The sequence below is a fragment of the Bufo gargarizans genome, chromosome 5, assembly GCF_014858855.1.
Source record: "Bufo gargarizans isolate SCDJY-AF-19 chromosome 5, ASM1485885v1, whole genome shotgun sequence".
Classification (NCBI taxonomy): Eukaryota; Metazoa; Chordata; class Amphibia; order Anura; family Bufonidae; genus Bufo; species Bufo gargarizans.
The window spans coordinates 227,762,027-227,778,022 of NC_058084.1; the positions used below are offsets into that span (position 1 = coordinate 227,762,027).

Consider the following 15,996-nt stretch of genomic DNA (forward strand, 5'->3'; position numbering starts at 1 on the left):
GCGGAGAGCTGACTTGGAGCTAGTTTCTCTGGCGACAATGTAAACTACTATTTCTACAAAGAAATCTGCTCCTTAGGAGGATGCTCAATAGAGTCACCTGTGAGCACCTCCATCAGATAGTGGTGCCCCGAAGAGATGCTAAGATGGCAATGGACATGTACCATAAAAGGTCTGGTCATTTTTGAACCCAAAAGACAGAAGCCACACTCTTTTGGATTGGCATGAGAACTGACATCAAAACCTGGAGTCGGGAGTGTCCGACTTGTGCTTGGGTAGAGGGGAAAGACATGACAACCAAACCCCTTGTCATCTGATTCTGCTTCTTCCTGAATTAGTTTACCTGTATAATAACACAACTTATTGCTCCACCGGGTACACTCCATACTATCTCATGTTCGGAAGACATGGCCATTTACCTGCAGTCCTCGCCCTTAATGTCACTGTGCCGGACTCTGAACCACTCCTCCCCAAATCCAAGTGGGTCAAAGAGCATAAGCGGCACTTGGAGGATGCCAGAAAGATTGTGAACTCCAAAGTGGAAAAGGCCCAACAAAGAAAAAAACAGGACTTTGATCTCCATGTGGATGCTGAGCCCTATGGCCAGGAGACCCGATCTGGCTCAGAAACAATCATCCACTCAGGATCGTGGGAGCGAGAGCCATATACAGTGGTGGGCATATCCTCGTTGGAGGGCTGCAAGATCCAGATAGTAGTAGAGCAATGTAGTGAGGTGTAGCCATAGCGCAGTGCAGCTTGACTTAGGGGGAAGTTAGAAGGCAGAAAAGGGGTTAAAGTGTGTAGGTGAAGGCTATGTGTTTGATTGGTTGTAAGGGGGTGGGACAGTGGTGAGTTTGGCGGTTTATATATAAACTAGGGTGAGGGGGTGTCAGTGCAGTGTAGTTGTACCTAGAGTGTTGAGAGCGTCCGGTATGTCTTCCTTGGAGCAGTTGTTGGCGCCGGTTGGGGCGGCACTGGAGCAGCATGGGACGGAATGGCTGCAAAGGTCCTTGCAGGTAGCTGTAGGCGAGCCTGTGGGGCCACAGGCAGCTCTGAATAGTAGTATGCGCGCCAGGAGGTCTATTCCTCCTGAGCGACTGAGCTCAGAGGTGACCCCCAAGGTGCGGCGGCATTTAACCACCTCAGCTCCCCTAGCTTAAACCCTCTTAATGACCAGACCACTTTTTACAATTCTGCACTACACTACTTTCACGGTTTATTGCTCAGTCATACAACTTACCACCCAAATGAATTTTACCTCCTTTTCTTCTCACTAATAGAGCTTTCATTTGGTGGTATTTCATTGCTGCTGACATTTTAACTTTTTTTGATATTAATCAAAATTGACCAAAATTTTTGCAAACAAATGAAATCTTTCTCTTTCCGTTGTAAATTTTTTTCAAATAAAACTACATTTCTATATAAATTTTTCTCTAAATTTATTGTTCTACATGTGTTTGATTAAAACAATGCAATAAGTGTATATTTATTGGTTAGGGTAAAAGTTATAGCGTTTACAAACTATGGTACAAAAATGTGAATTTCCACATTTTGAAGAAGCTCTGACTTTCTGGGCATAGTGAGTTCATGGAAGTTTTTATTTTTTGTCACAAGTTAGCGGGAAAAAAAAATAAAAAAAATAAAGTCTCATATTCCATTAACTTGTGACAAAAAATACAATTTTATATGAACTAACTATACCCCTGACGGAATACCTTGGGGCGTCTTCTTTCCAAAATGGGGTCACATGTGGGGTATTTATACTGCCCTGGCATTTTAGGGGCCCTAAAACATGAGAAGTAGTTTGGAATCCAAATGCGTAAAAATGCCCTGTGAAATCCTGAAAGTACTCATTGGAAATTGGGCCCCTTTGTGCATCTTGGCTACAAAAAAGTGTCACACGTGTGGTTTAGCCGTACTCAGGAGAAGTAGGGCAATGTGTTTTGGGGTGTCTTTTTACATATACCCATGCTGGGTGAGAGAAATAGCTCTCTAAAGACAACTTTTCCCATTTTTTTTATACAAAGTTGTCATTTGACAGAGATATTTCTCTCACCCAGCATGGGTATATGTAAAAATACACCCCAAAACACATTGCCCTACTTCTTCTGAGTAAGGTGATACCACATGTGTGACACTTTTTTGCAGCCAAGGTGCGCAAAGGGGCCCAAATTCTAAAGATCACCTTTAGGATTTCACAGGGCATTTTTTACGCATTTGGATTCCAAATTACTTCTCATGCTTTAGGTCTCCTAAAATGCCATGGCAGTATAAATACCCCACATGTGACCCCATTTTGAAAAGAAGACACCCCAAGGTATTCCGTTAGGGGCATGGCGAGTTCCTAGAATTTTTTTTTAGCACAAGTTAGCAGAAAATGATTATTTTATTTTATTTTATTTTTTCTTACAAAGTCTCATATTCCACTAACTTGTGACAAAAAATAAAATTTTACATGAACTCACCATGCCCCTCACAAAATACCTTGGGGTGTCTTTTTTTCCAAAATGGGGTCACTTGTCGGGTATTTATACTTCCCTGGCATTTTAGGGGACAAAAAGCATGAAAAGTAGTTTGAAATCCAAATGTGTAAAAAATGCCCTGTGAAATCCTAAAAGGGCTCTTTAGAATTTGGGCCCCTTTGCGCATCTAGGCTGCAAAAAAAAGTGTCACACATGTGGTATCGCTGTACTCAGAAGAAGTAGGGCAATGTGTTTTGGGGTGTATTTTTACATATACCCATACTGGGTGAGAGAAATATCTCTGTAAAAGTCAACTTTTCCCATTATTTTTATATAAAGTTGTCATTTGACAAAGCTATTTCTCTCACCCAGCATGGGTATATGTAAAAAGACACCCCAAAACACATTGCCCTATTTCTCTTGAGTACGGTGATACCACATGTGTGCCACTTTTTTGCAGCCTAGGTGCGCAAAGTAGCCCAAATTCCAATGAGTACCTTTTAGGAGGGCATTTTTAGACATTTGGATTCCAGACTACTTCTCATACTTTAGAGCCCCTAAAATGCCAGGGCAGTATAAATACCCCACATGTGACCCCATTTTGGAAAAGAAGGGGCATGGCGAGTTCATGGAAGATTTTTTTTTTTTTGGCACAAGTTAGCGGAAATTTTTATTTCTTTTTTTCTCACAAAGTCTCCCTTTCCGCTAACTTGGGACAAAAATTTCAATCTTTCATGGACTCAATATGCCCCTCAGCAAATACCTTGGGGTGTCTTCTTTCCAAAATGGGGTCATTTAGTGGGGTGTTTGTACTGCCCTGGCATTTGAGGGTCTCCGCAATCATTACATGTATGGCCAGCATTAGGAGTTTCTGCTATTCTCCTTATATTGAGCAAACGGGTGATGAGATTTATTTTTTCCGTTCAGCCTCCGGGCTGAAAGAAAAAAATGAAAGGCACAGATTTCTTCATTCTCATCGATCAATGTGGATGAAAAATCTGTGCCCAAAAAATGTGCAAAAAAAAAGAGGGGAAAGGCGTCTGCCAGGACGAAGGAGCTTCGCCCAACATCCAAACCCACTCAGCTCGTTTGCCCTGGCAAACCCAATTTCTCCATTCACATCAATCGATGTGGATGAATAAATCATTGACGGATTTTTTTTTTTATATACAAAGTGTTTGCCAAAGCATATGCTCATAAGCCTCGGCAAACGTATCTTTTTTGCTGCAGAGGAAAAATCTCGTCTTGCTGCGCCGCATACACCGACTTTTGTGTAATCTGACAGCAGCGCAATGCTTTTGTCAGAATGCACATTCGTCCTGCAGCTGGTTGATTGGTTGGTCCACCTAGAAGGTAAAATAAATAAATAAATAAATAAATAAAAAAAGGCCGCAACGCAATAAATTTATTAACTTTAGATAACATTTCAAGCAGAACATTAACTTTGAAAAACTTTATTGACCTTTTGGAACATTCACTTTTTTGCTTACCTGTGATTTATTTTTATTTTTATTACCTTTATAGGACAAACCTCTCCTTCCCCATGGGACAATGTGCAAAGCGCAAATCGCCCAGAGATGTGGCGAAGTACATTATGCACTTTGTCCCAGGTGAAAGGAGAGGTTTGAAGCAGCTGTGAGTGAAAGGGCCCTAAGAGCCCTGTGTGCCTGTCCTGTGTGATGCAATCCCTATACTAATAGTGCACCTGTGTGTGGTACTTCCGGAAACACTCCCCTAAGCATAGGGCAGGGTGTTCAGGGCAGTCAGGACAGAAATAGCGGGTGTCACGCCTTATTCCACTCCTGCTACAGACACATTTTTTTCAGGGTGGCTCTTGGTTTGAGGTACCAGCAACAACATTGGGGAAATGTCGCTCGTGTAGATGGCTTACTACACTGGTGGTTGGGGCCACGGAACCTCCTGGATACAGGAGGTTCTCGATGATCTCTTCCTGAAATTTGAGGAAGGATATTGTTCTCCCAGCCTTACTGTAGAGAACAAAACTATTATACAGTGCCAATTGAATTAAATATACAGACACCTTCTTATACCAGCGTCTGGTCCTGCGGGAAAGTAAATAAGGAGCCAACATCTGGTCATTGAAGTACACCTCTCCCATGAGCGAATTATAGTTGTAGACACAGAGACGCTTTTCAATGACTCCAGTTGCTCGTTCAATTTCGATTGTCGTGTCTCGTGCGTGAATGGAGGAGAGCATGTAAACGTCACGCTTGTCTCTCCATTTCACCCCGAGCAGTTCTTCGTTACACAAGGCAGCCCTCTCCCCCCTTGCAACACGGGTGGTAACGAGCCGTTGGGGGAAACCCCTGCGACTTGGTCACGTGGTGCCACAGCAGCCAATCTGTTCTAAAAACAAATGCCTGAAGAGGGGCACACTTGTGTAAAAATTGTCCACATAAAGATGGTACCCCTTGCCAAATAAGGGTGACACCAAGTCCCAGACTGTCTTTCCACTGTTCCCCAGGTAGTCAGGGCAACCGACCGGCTCCAGGGTCTGATCTTTACCCTCATAGACTAAAAATTTGTGCGTATAGCCTGTGGCCCTTTCACAGAGCTTATTCAATTTGACCCCATACTGGGCGCGCTTGCTTGGCATGTATTGTTTGAAGCCAAGGCGCCCGGTAAAATGTATAAGGACTCGTCTATGCAGATGTTTTGCTCGGGGGTATACAAATCTGCAAATTTGGTGTTAAAGTGGTCTATGAGGGGCCGAATTTTGTGGAGCTGGTCAAAAGCTGGGTGGCCTCTGGGACGAGAGGTGCTGTTGTCACTAAAGTGCAGGAAACGCAGGATGGTCTCAAATCGTGTCCTGGACATGGCAGCAGAGAACATGGGCATGTGATGAATTGGGTTTGTGGACCAATATGACCACAATTCATGCTTTTTTGTCAGGCCCATGTTGAGGAGAAGGCCCAGAAAAGTTTAAAGGAAAGACTGGGCATAAAAGCTTCCCGGGTTGGCGGCTATAAATTTAGTGGCATACCGGTTTGTTTCTGCCACGAGCTCCGCAGTCAAGAACAGCTAAAAAAAAAAAAAAACAGTGCCAATCCGATCTGAGCTGACTCAATCCGAACTCCAGACTGGGCGGTGAAAAGGGGAACTACTGGTGCGGCTGAAGTTGGGGACTGCCAATCAGGGTTTGCCAGCACCTCAGGGACTCTAGGGGCTCTACGGGCCTGTCTGTGCGGTGGCTGCGATGGGGGAACTAATGCACCTGCCACTGTACCAGCTTCAACTGCCATTCTGGTGCTCGCCACTTTACCATGTTCTACGGCAGTGCTGGTACTAGGTCCAGGATGGGCTGCGCTGCTGGTGTATGCCTCACCAAGTAATCCGACAGCGCCAGCCCCACTCTGCTGCCCTTGAAGCGGATCCTGCACAACCTGTGGTTTAGCAACACGGGGCCAGGTACGCCTGGTGGTATCAGGGACCTCAACCTCATCATCCGAACTTTGGGTCAGACTGCCAGTGCTTTCTACAGGTTCGTATTCTGACCCGCTGGATTCGTCAGATGAGGGTTCCCATTCCTCATCCGACTGGGTCAGAAGCCTGTAGGCCTTTTCAGAAGAATACCCCTTACTTGCCGCTGCGATTGATAAAAAAATATCAAAACTGATTTTTTTTAATCGCCGCAGCGCTTGTAAAGTGATTGTGCAGTGATAAAAAATAAATACATTTTTTGTCACTGCTGCGTTTTGGGTGGAGGGCGAGCTAAGGTGACACTAATTCTATTTATAGATCTGAAGAAACTAGTATAAACCAGTGACTCAAATAGATCAGAAAAAATAGTAGGTAAATGAGGGGCACTCCGTATAAGGAAATACAAACAGCAAGTGAATAATGGCTAGATTTTATTAATCCTATAAACACGCTGTGGCGAAACCAACCTCGCCACTGGGTTTTGGAGAGGGCTGTTTAAAAGCCTCTTGCCTCAGGATTATGGCCCATAGTAACTTTAAAGGAGAAAACAGACCGGCCGCAAAGCTTAAATCTGTCTGTAGAATTGTATTTTATGTTATTATGCGTTTGGTTAAATTGTATGTTATGTGAGGGCACCCAGATAGCTAATATTATTGTATTTGTGTATTCTGAGTGCCATTCACCTAATGATATGCACTCAGACTTGAGCTATCTGGGGATATGTTAAATGTCTGTGTTTGCTGTGGGGGTGTGCCATTGTGTGTTTAAACGGTGATGTCTGTCCTGTTGTCTCCACATGTGCATTGGTGACCTCCCTTTGTCCTGAGAGATAATTGGATTGCCCTCGGTTGTCTCCCAGGCAGAGAGGAGGAAACCATGATGCATTGTGGGGATGTGTTGTATCTGTTCTGTATTTGCAAAACTGTATTAAAAACCAGGCTGGGTGTGCCAGCACATCAGACCACTGCTGACCCTCAAGACGGAGCCTTATCTCGTTATTGGGGGGATTCCCTGTATGCTGTTAGAGACTGATTGCCAAGAGTGTAAGCTGACCGATACGCTTTTCCTGTTCGTCTGCTGGCAGCTACTTGCAAGGTTCCAGTTCGGAGTGCTATTTTGTATCCAGTTCGGGAGGTTGGTGTTCTGCAGTAGCTGTGCCTGTCTCTCAGAAAGGGGCATATCGCCTAAACGGATTTTAACCCCTTGTCTGCTGAAACGGTCCGTTACACACGCCACTGCATCAAACAATAACAATGTTAAAAACATCCATAAAATATGATAAAATGCATAAAATAAAATGAATACCCAATGGAAAAGGGCCCTGAGAAAAATTTGTCAGACAAGCATGAAAGTCCACAAATTCGTATACGCGAATAATCAGCAGTCCCCACAATAGAAATAATCGCACCGGGTCTTTATACACTTCGAAAATTCGTAGCTCAAGCCTGTATCAGGCTCCAAATGAATTGCATCACAATCTGACTATGTCAGAAAAATCGTATTCTGTACTGTCCGATTTAAATCCTCCAGTAAATTTGAATAGTCAGATTTATCAATAATCGTGAAGGGAATCTCTTACCCTGTTCCGTCACTGGCTTGATATCATGGATCGCAAACACAGCCGATCTTACCCAAACGTAGCGTCCCACGTGGTATGGAGTTTCGAACGTCACATCTGACGTGACTCCTCGGCTGGAATGGTAGTGAAACAGTCGATCCTTCTTAAAGATGCAGCCTCTAATTCGAGACAGGGTAGTGCTCCAGATGCAAAAGGGTCACCCCGATTATGGTTATTTCCTCCTCGTAGATCTTGATTTCTTGGGGAACGGCTCACTGTCCCAACTGGTCCAGATGCGTTTCAGGGTATACACCCCTTCCTCAGTGGTAAAGACAGTGAGCACTTTGCAACATTTTATACCTTCCCAAGAGACCAACCATGGGTGGGACTGATCTAATTGGAACATCATGAAAACCTGATATGGAATCCTATTGCCCTTTATGTCTCTATAGGAGCCATATTCTTAAAGCAAAAATAACCTTCAGCTCCTGTATTATTAGTCCATGGAGTATTTCAATATGCAATATAACACCATGTAAACAAAAATAATAATAAAAACATGTTAAAAACATATAAATAACAATCAGGATGTAATAATTATAAGAAACGCACAAAAAACGCACATGCGGTTACATGCGTTTTTGATGCGTTTTTTTCAGAAATGTTAAAATCCTCCACCTAGGGGGTCCAGATTGCATATAGGGGAGTTTGCTTTCATATAGACAAGATTTTACCATAAATTCCTGCCAAAAATCTTAGCTACAGCCTAGCATAAGTTGAAAAGGGAAAGAAGAAAAGGGAAGGAGAGCCGGGCAGGGAGGAAGGAACAGAGTGCTGATGAACAGCCCAACTCTGGATCTGCATCACCACCCGGCTCGCCCCCCCATCCCTCAGAGGAATCCAAATAGTTCCCATTCAGCATTCAGACCCCTAGGGATCAGGGATTAAAATTCAAAAATACGGCGGGACTCCTGCCTGGACATCGCGGCCACATGATTGCCACCTTTCCAAGGTTTCTTTACTCTCTCCAGTGCAAAGAATGCCAAGGACAAGGGATCACAATTATGTATATCTTTAAAATGTTTTGAAACAGAGTGTAACACATAGCCCTTTTTGATATTGGCCAAGTGTTCTGCCACCCTTTTCTTTAGTGTCCTTTTCATCCTCCCTATATATTGTTTGCGGCATCCACATTGTAATAGGTAGATGACATCAGTCGAGTCACAGGTCAGACATTCGTTGATGTCAAACCTGAACGAATTCTGAGTCGAAGTGACACTGGTAGTTTTCTTCGCAAACTTCGTCACCTTACAATTACCACATCGACCACATCTATGGAAGCCTCCAGTCGCTAGCCAATTATGACCTTCAGACGCGCCCTTCCTATTCATTTATAATGTGGGTGCTACTTTTGCTGCCAACGTAGTGGCTCTCGTGTACGTAATTCTAGGATCTTTAGTAAGAGACGACCCTATAGTCTTGTCATCTAAAAGGAGATACCAATGTTTCCTAATAATTTTCTCTACCTGTCGATATTGTGAGTGGTAGGGTAGGATCATCCTTAACACCTCATCTGGTGGGGGGGGGTGCACTTCTGGACAAAAAAGTCCTGCCTATTCATATTTCGCACTTTGACCAAGGCTTTTTCCACTATCTGATCTGGGTACTCCCTCTCTTTGAACTGCTGGCTGAGAACCACAGCCTCTTCTTCAAATTGTCTATGATCAGTGCAATTCCGCTTCAATCGTCTGAATTGGCTGACTGGTATATTTAATAACCATTTGGGTAGATGGCAGCTGGAAAAGCGCATAAAACTGTTCCTAGCAACCTCCTTCACAAAGGTACTACACTTTATCGTGCATCCCTCTATCACTACCCTAATATCCAGAAACTCAACTTCTTTGTTACTAACCTTTGGGGTAAATATCAGATTTCTCTCATTGGTGTTAATTTCCACCAGAAAATCATCCAGCGTCTCCTTAGTACCTTTCCATATGATACAGGCTTGAGCTAAGAATTTTCCAAGTGTATAAAGACCCGGTGCGATTATTTCTATTGTGGGGACTGCTGATTATTTGTGTATACAAATTTGTGGACTTTCATGCTTGTCTGACAAATTTTTCTCAGGGCCCTTTTCCATTGGGTATTCATTTTTTAAAATGCATTTTATCATATTTTATGGATGTTTTTAACATTGTTATTGTTTGATGCATTGGCGTGTTTATAGGATTAATAAAATCTAGCCATTATTCACTTGCTGTTTGTATTCCCTTATACGGAGTGCCCCTCATTTACTTACTATTTATAGATCTGACTGTGATCAATTCTGATCACTTACAGATACTATAAAAGTACCAATGCTGATTAGCAATATGCTAATCGTGGACCAGTAAGCACGGCCAGGGAAGCTATATCTCCCTAACTGCACACTGGGTAAATGTAGTTGCGGCTGGACCACAGGCGGAGAGCTGTTTGGCGCACGTCCTTCTGCCGCCAAGGATCGCAGGGCATCATTCTTTGCCTCCTCTTGCCTCCTCTTCCTACTCGGCTTCCTCCTCCTCCTCTACCACCTCCTCTTCTACCACCTGCTCATCCTGTCAGACCACCAACTTCAGCACAGCACATGTGATTGGGGGACAAGCCCCACACCGCGCAGGAGTTGTGGCGGGGTATAGAACAAATGAGTGGTTGCTGCCAGTGAGCCTCAAGCCCGGCCTGATGGTGTGTGATAATGGGCAAAATCTTGTTGCAGCTCTGGGACTAGCCGGTTTGACGCACATCCCTTGCCTGGCGCATGTGCTGAATTTGGTGGTGCAGAAATTCATTCACAACTATCCTGACATGTCAGAGCTGCTGTGTAAAGTGTGGGCCGTCTGTTCGCGCTTCCGGCATTCTCATCCTGCCGCCGCTCGGCTGTCTGCTCTACAGCGTAACTTCGGCCTTCCCACTCACCACCTCATATGCCACGTGCCCACCAGGTGGAACTCCACCTTGCACATGCTGGAGAGACTGTGCGAGCAGCAGCAGGCCATAGTGGAGTTTCAGCTGCAGCACCACGGGTGAGTCGCACTGCGGAACACCACCACTTCACCACCAATGACTGGGCCTCCATGCAAGACCTGTGTGCCCTGTTGCGCTGTTTCGAGTACTCCACCAACATGGCCAGTGGCGATGATGCCGTTATCAGCGTTACAATACCACTTCTATGTCTCCTTGAGAAAACACTTAGGGCGATGATGGAAGAGGATGTGGCCCAGGAAGAGGAGGAGGAAGAGGGGTCATCTCTAACACTTTCAGACCAGTCTTTTAGAAGTGGCTCAGAGGAAAGTTTTGCAACAGCAGAGGCCAGGTACAAAATTGGCCAGCCAAGGCCAACTACTGGAGGAAGTGGAGGAGAAGGATGGTGATGAAGCATGTTCACAGCGGGGTGGCACCCAACGCAGCTCGGGCCCATCACTGGTGCGTGGCTGGGGGGATAGGGAGGACGCAGACAATACGCCTCCCACAGAGGGCAGCATGTCCTTTCCTCTGGGCAGCCTGGCACACATCAGCGCCTACATGCTGCAGTGCCTGTGCAATGGCAGCAGAGTTGCCCACATTTTAATGTGTGCTGACTACTGGGTGGCCACCCTGCTGGATCCCCGTTACAAAGACAATGTGCCGTCCTTAATTCCCTCACTGGAGCGTGATCGGAACATGCGCGACTACAGGCGCACGCTGGTAGACACACTCCTGAGAGCATTCCCGACTGACGCCAGGGGACAAGTGGAAGCACAAGGCAAAGGCAGGGGAGGAGGAAGAGGTTGCCAATGCAGCTGTGTCAGTGCCAGCATCTTAGAAGGCAGGGTTAGCATGGCCAACATGTGGAAAAGCTTTGTCACCTCGCCGCAACAACCGGCCCCAACTGCTGATATGGAGCATGTTAGCAGGAGGCAGCATTTGAACAACATGGTGGAACAGTACCTGTGCACACGCCTACACGTACTGACTGATGGTTCTGCCCCATTCAACTTCTGAGTCTCCAAATTGTCCACATGGCCAGAGCTTGCGCTGTATGCCTTGGAGGTGCTGGCCAGTGTACTCTCTGAACGTGTATTTAGCACGGCAGGAGGAGCCATTACAGACAGACACAGCCGCCTTTCCACAGCCAACATGGCCAAGCTCATGTTCATTAAAATGAACCAGGCTTGGATCCCACAAGACTTGTCTGTACCTTGTGCATGATAGACATTTATACCACCATCAAACATACATTCTTGTTCTCAAGTCAAGTGCAATGATTCTTTGTTTTCTTTTTTTTTTTTTCTCCCAATATTCTGGGGGCTACCTACCCCAATAAAAAAGAAACATTGTTGGCTACCTCCTCCTCCTTTATTGCTGCCTCCACCTACAACACCACGTTCATGGCCTCCTCAACCTCCGACTCCATATCCACCTCCTTCTCTGAGTTGCAGGTTAATAATTTGTAATTTTTAGTTATTTTATTTTAAGTTATTTCCCTATCCACATTTGTTTGCAGAGCAGTTGCCATGCTCTTAAGCACATTTTACTGCCTTTTACATCCCTTTAGCCTTTTCAAGGACTATTTTAGAGCCATTTTAATGCAGAAAAGTGCCAATTTTAGTGCCGTAAATTGAAAAACTTCTTATTTTCAATTGTCGGGTGACATTTTACCATTTTTGGCATGTACAAACTCCTGCTGTGCCTGGGTGACAGGGGCCTAAATCTCTCAAAATCGTCTGTTCTATTGCTGGGAGACATGAACCCCCTTTTGCTATGAATTACCCCCTGCAGTGCCTGGGTGACCGCGGGCCTAAATCTCTCAAAATCGTCTGTTCTATTGCTGTATGACATTAACCCCCTTTTGCCATGACTTAACCCCTGCAGTGCCTGGGTGACAGGGGCCTAAATCTCTCAAAATCGTCTGTTCTATTGCTGGATGACATGAAGCCACTTTTGCCGTGAATGAACTCCTGCTGTGCCTGGTTGACAAGGGTTTAAATCTCTCAAGATCCTCTGTTCTATTGCTTGGTGACATGAACCCCATTTTGCTGTGAATGAACCATGAACCCCTGCTCTGTATTGCTGACAGGGAACTAAATTTAGTGAAATCATCTGTTACTGATCGGAAGATGCGCGACTACAAGCGCACACTGCTGATGGCATTCCCACCTGACAGCGGGGGCACAGTGGAAGGCTAAGGCAGAGGAGGAAGAAGAAGTCGCCAACTCAGCTGGGGCACCGCCAGCACCTGAGAAGGCAGGGTTAGCATGGCCAAAATGTGGAGGCCTTGGAGGTGCTGACCTGCTCTGCAGCCGTGTATAGTGTGAACATGTGTTTAGCACGGCAGAGAGCATTATCACAGGCCGCAGCCAATGTGGACAAGCTTACGTTTATTAAAATGAACCAGGCATGGATCCCACAGGACTTGTCCGTATCTTGTGCAGAATAGACATTTATACCAGCCTCAACCATCCATTCTTGTACTCAAGGGCACTTATTCTTTGTTTAATTTTTTTATATATCCCAATATGTTGGGGAGATATTCCAATTTGAAAAATAAAAAATAACACAGTGTTGGTTACCTATTCCTCCTTCACCGCCGCTTCCACCTACACCACCACGTCAACCTACTCCGCCACATCCACCACCTCCAAAACCTCCTACTCCTAGATCCAGACTTTTATTTTAAAATTGTCTGTAATTTCTGTTATTTTAAGTAATTTCCCTATCCACATTTGTTTTCAGAACAATTGCCATGCTCGTAAGCACATTTTGATGCCTTTTGCAGCCCTCTAGCCCTTTCCAGGACTATTTTAAAGCCATTTTAGTGGCCAAAAGTTTGGATCCCCATCAGGGGCGTACATAGAAATCACTTGGCCCCATAGCAAAAATCTGAATTGGGCCCCTTAACCCCGCCCACTACCCACCGTGGCCCCTCCCACTTCCTGACCTGGCCCCTCCCATGCCACACCCCCATTAAATAAATTTATACATGACCTACAGAAACTGTTAGGGATAAAAAAAAAAAAATTATTATTAGCCAACTTTGTTGCAGTAACGTATAAAATGTACATGTATTTTCCAATAAGGATTTGTTCTGTGAAATAAAACAAATGAAATATTATAGATAAGCTACATTTAAAATATTTACCCAAAAAATTTATAAAAAAATATTAACTTACTTTGAAGATGACGTGTCTGCCTCTGAAAGTCCAAGTCAAAAGTAGTATGGCAGCATGGCGGGGATCAGAAAAATAAAAGTGAGTAAAACATAATGCATATCACATGTTAAGTTGAGCTGTTACAACTTATTCAATCTGTTGTCAATAGTGATATTGCATTTAACTCCTGTTATATTAGCCAAAACACTTAACACTTAACACACTAATTTTACACAGGATGAATGCTATATGTGTCCTGTCCACATCTATATGTCCGTTCCACAAAGGATAGAACTTGTCAATGGGTCCACATCAAATGTTTGATGTGGATGCTAAATAGACTGCAAAATACATAGGGTTTGTATGAATGCACCCTTACACTCAGAATACTTACAGTATTTACTGGTGAATTTCCATGTATAAACCAGGTGACATTTTTCATCCAGAACTTAAAGCAACTATACAGCTTCAGATTTTCCAAATTCAACAAACTTTGATGACTTTCAAGCTTTCAAACTTTCAAACAGTAAAACGATGTGCCAACCTGTAACATAATTAAAATATATTAGGTTCTTTTCTCAGGTTGGTAGTTCTGTTCCAATGTTATATGTACGGCTGCTTCATACCCTATAATGAAAGTCCTTATTATTGATAGGTATTATTGACCATGTATTCTGTTAGATCTTACATTGATAAATTTGTGAATACATTTTAGTCAGGCCTGAAAACCAAGAACTTATTTTTAATTAACAGGCCTGGAATTTTTCTGTGTAATATACCAATCGAAAAAAATTGTACTAATCAATGTAATTAGTGGTATCTACAGAATCATAAATTTAAGAGCTAGATTTATGTGAATTATTTATTTTTAAATTGTTATTTCACATGCTTACAAGCAAGGGCATATAGTTATATGAAATAGGGCATACATCAGCTGTATACATAACTGGAAAAATATAACGTTTAAGGGCTGCAAGGAGCAGAACAACGGAAATGACGGAAAAGCTGGATAGGGCACATAACTGACACAAACAAAGCTGAACAGATTCTACTGACTACCGTTTCCAGTCAGTATCCTGTATTTTACTGGAGAAAAAAGTCCTGCATGCAGGATTTTTCTTTCCACTGTATCTAACTTACTATGTGTCTGTCTGGAAGGCCCCAAATGAGGCCTCCAACGCAGACATAAAGAAGCCCTAAAAATAATATGATAAAGAACAATTTTACGCTCCTTTCTTCCATCCCTCAAGTCCTAATTAGGTTTTTATTCTGCAAAGGCATTTGGGGGGAAAATTGAGTTGTCATATTACAGGTAACATAGAGGTGAGGGGGCATAATGAGTGAACTAGAGAGTGAACAGCCATAGGCAGAGCAAGACACATACACACTACAGCAATAAATAGTGTTATATCTTGCTGCCAAGTTATTTTAATTAAAATGGTTCAACTTCCATGCTACATGCAACAGTTTTTGACTGGCCGATTCCCGGCATTATCTTCCAGAATAGCCTGAGCCTGCAGGTGGCTGTGCCACACATATGAAAATAGCCTTATGGGCCGCTTCACACGAGCAGATGCCGTGCGTGGCATCCGCTCCGTGAAAAAGTGCCAAGACCCGCTGCAGACTGCAGAGGCACGGAGCAGTAACATGACTGTTAATGCTCCGTGCCTGTCTGTGATCTCTTTCCTACGAAATCACAGTGACAACTGTGATTTCGTAGGAAAGAGATCACAGACAGGCACGGAGCATTAACAGTCATGTTACTGCTCCGTGCCTCTGCAGTCTGCAGCGGGTCTTGGCACTCTTTCACGGAGCGGATGCCACGCACGGCATCCGCTCGTGTGAAACGGCCCTTAGGGTACTTTCACACTTGCGTTTTTCTTTTCCGGCATAGAGTTCCATCACAGGGGCTCTATACCGGAAAAGAACTGATCAGGTATATCCCCATTCATTTTGAATGGAGAGTAATCTGTTCAGTTTGCATCAGGATGTCTTCAGTTCAGTCGTTTTGACTGATCAGGCAAAAGAGAAAACCGCAGCATGCTACGGTTTTCTCCCCGGTCGAAAAAAACTGAAGACATGCCTGAATGCCGATCCATCCGTCCGGCCTGTGCATGCAGGCAGACCGGTAAAAATGTGAAAAAATGTACAAGACGAGAGACGGATGACACGCATGACAAGCGGAGAGACGGATCCGTCCTTGCAGTGCATTTGTGAGACGGATACGCATCTGGATCCCTCTCACAAACGCTTTCAGTCAGCGGCAGATCGGCGGATCCGGCGGGCAGTTCCGGCGACGGAACTCCCCGCCAGATCACACTGCTGCAAGTGTGAAAGTAGCCTTAGGAAGTCTATTTCTCCTACCTTCTGTGTG

General features: G+C 44.3%; 1 protein-coding gene across 1 annotated transcript in view; it reads left to right on the forward strand.

Moving 5' to 3' along the window:
* The first annotated feature begins 391 nt into the window (after positions 1 to 391).
* The window catches only part of MOCOS (molybdenum cofactor sulfurase), an 869,883-nt gene continuing 854,278 nt past the window's right edge, over positions 392 to 15,996 (forward strand). Inside the window, exon 1 of the mRNA XM_044295461.1 lies at positions 392 to 725. Coding sequence (XP_044151396.1) covers positions 392 to 725 — 334 coding nt within the window. The remainder of the gene's footprint in view (positions 726 to 15,996) is intronic.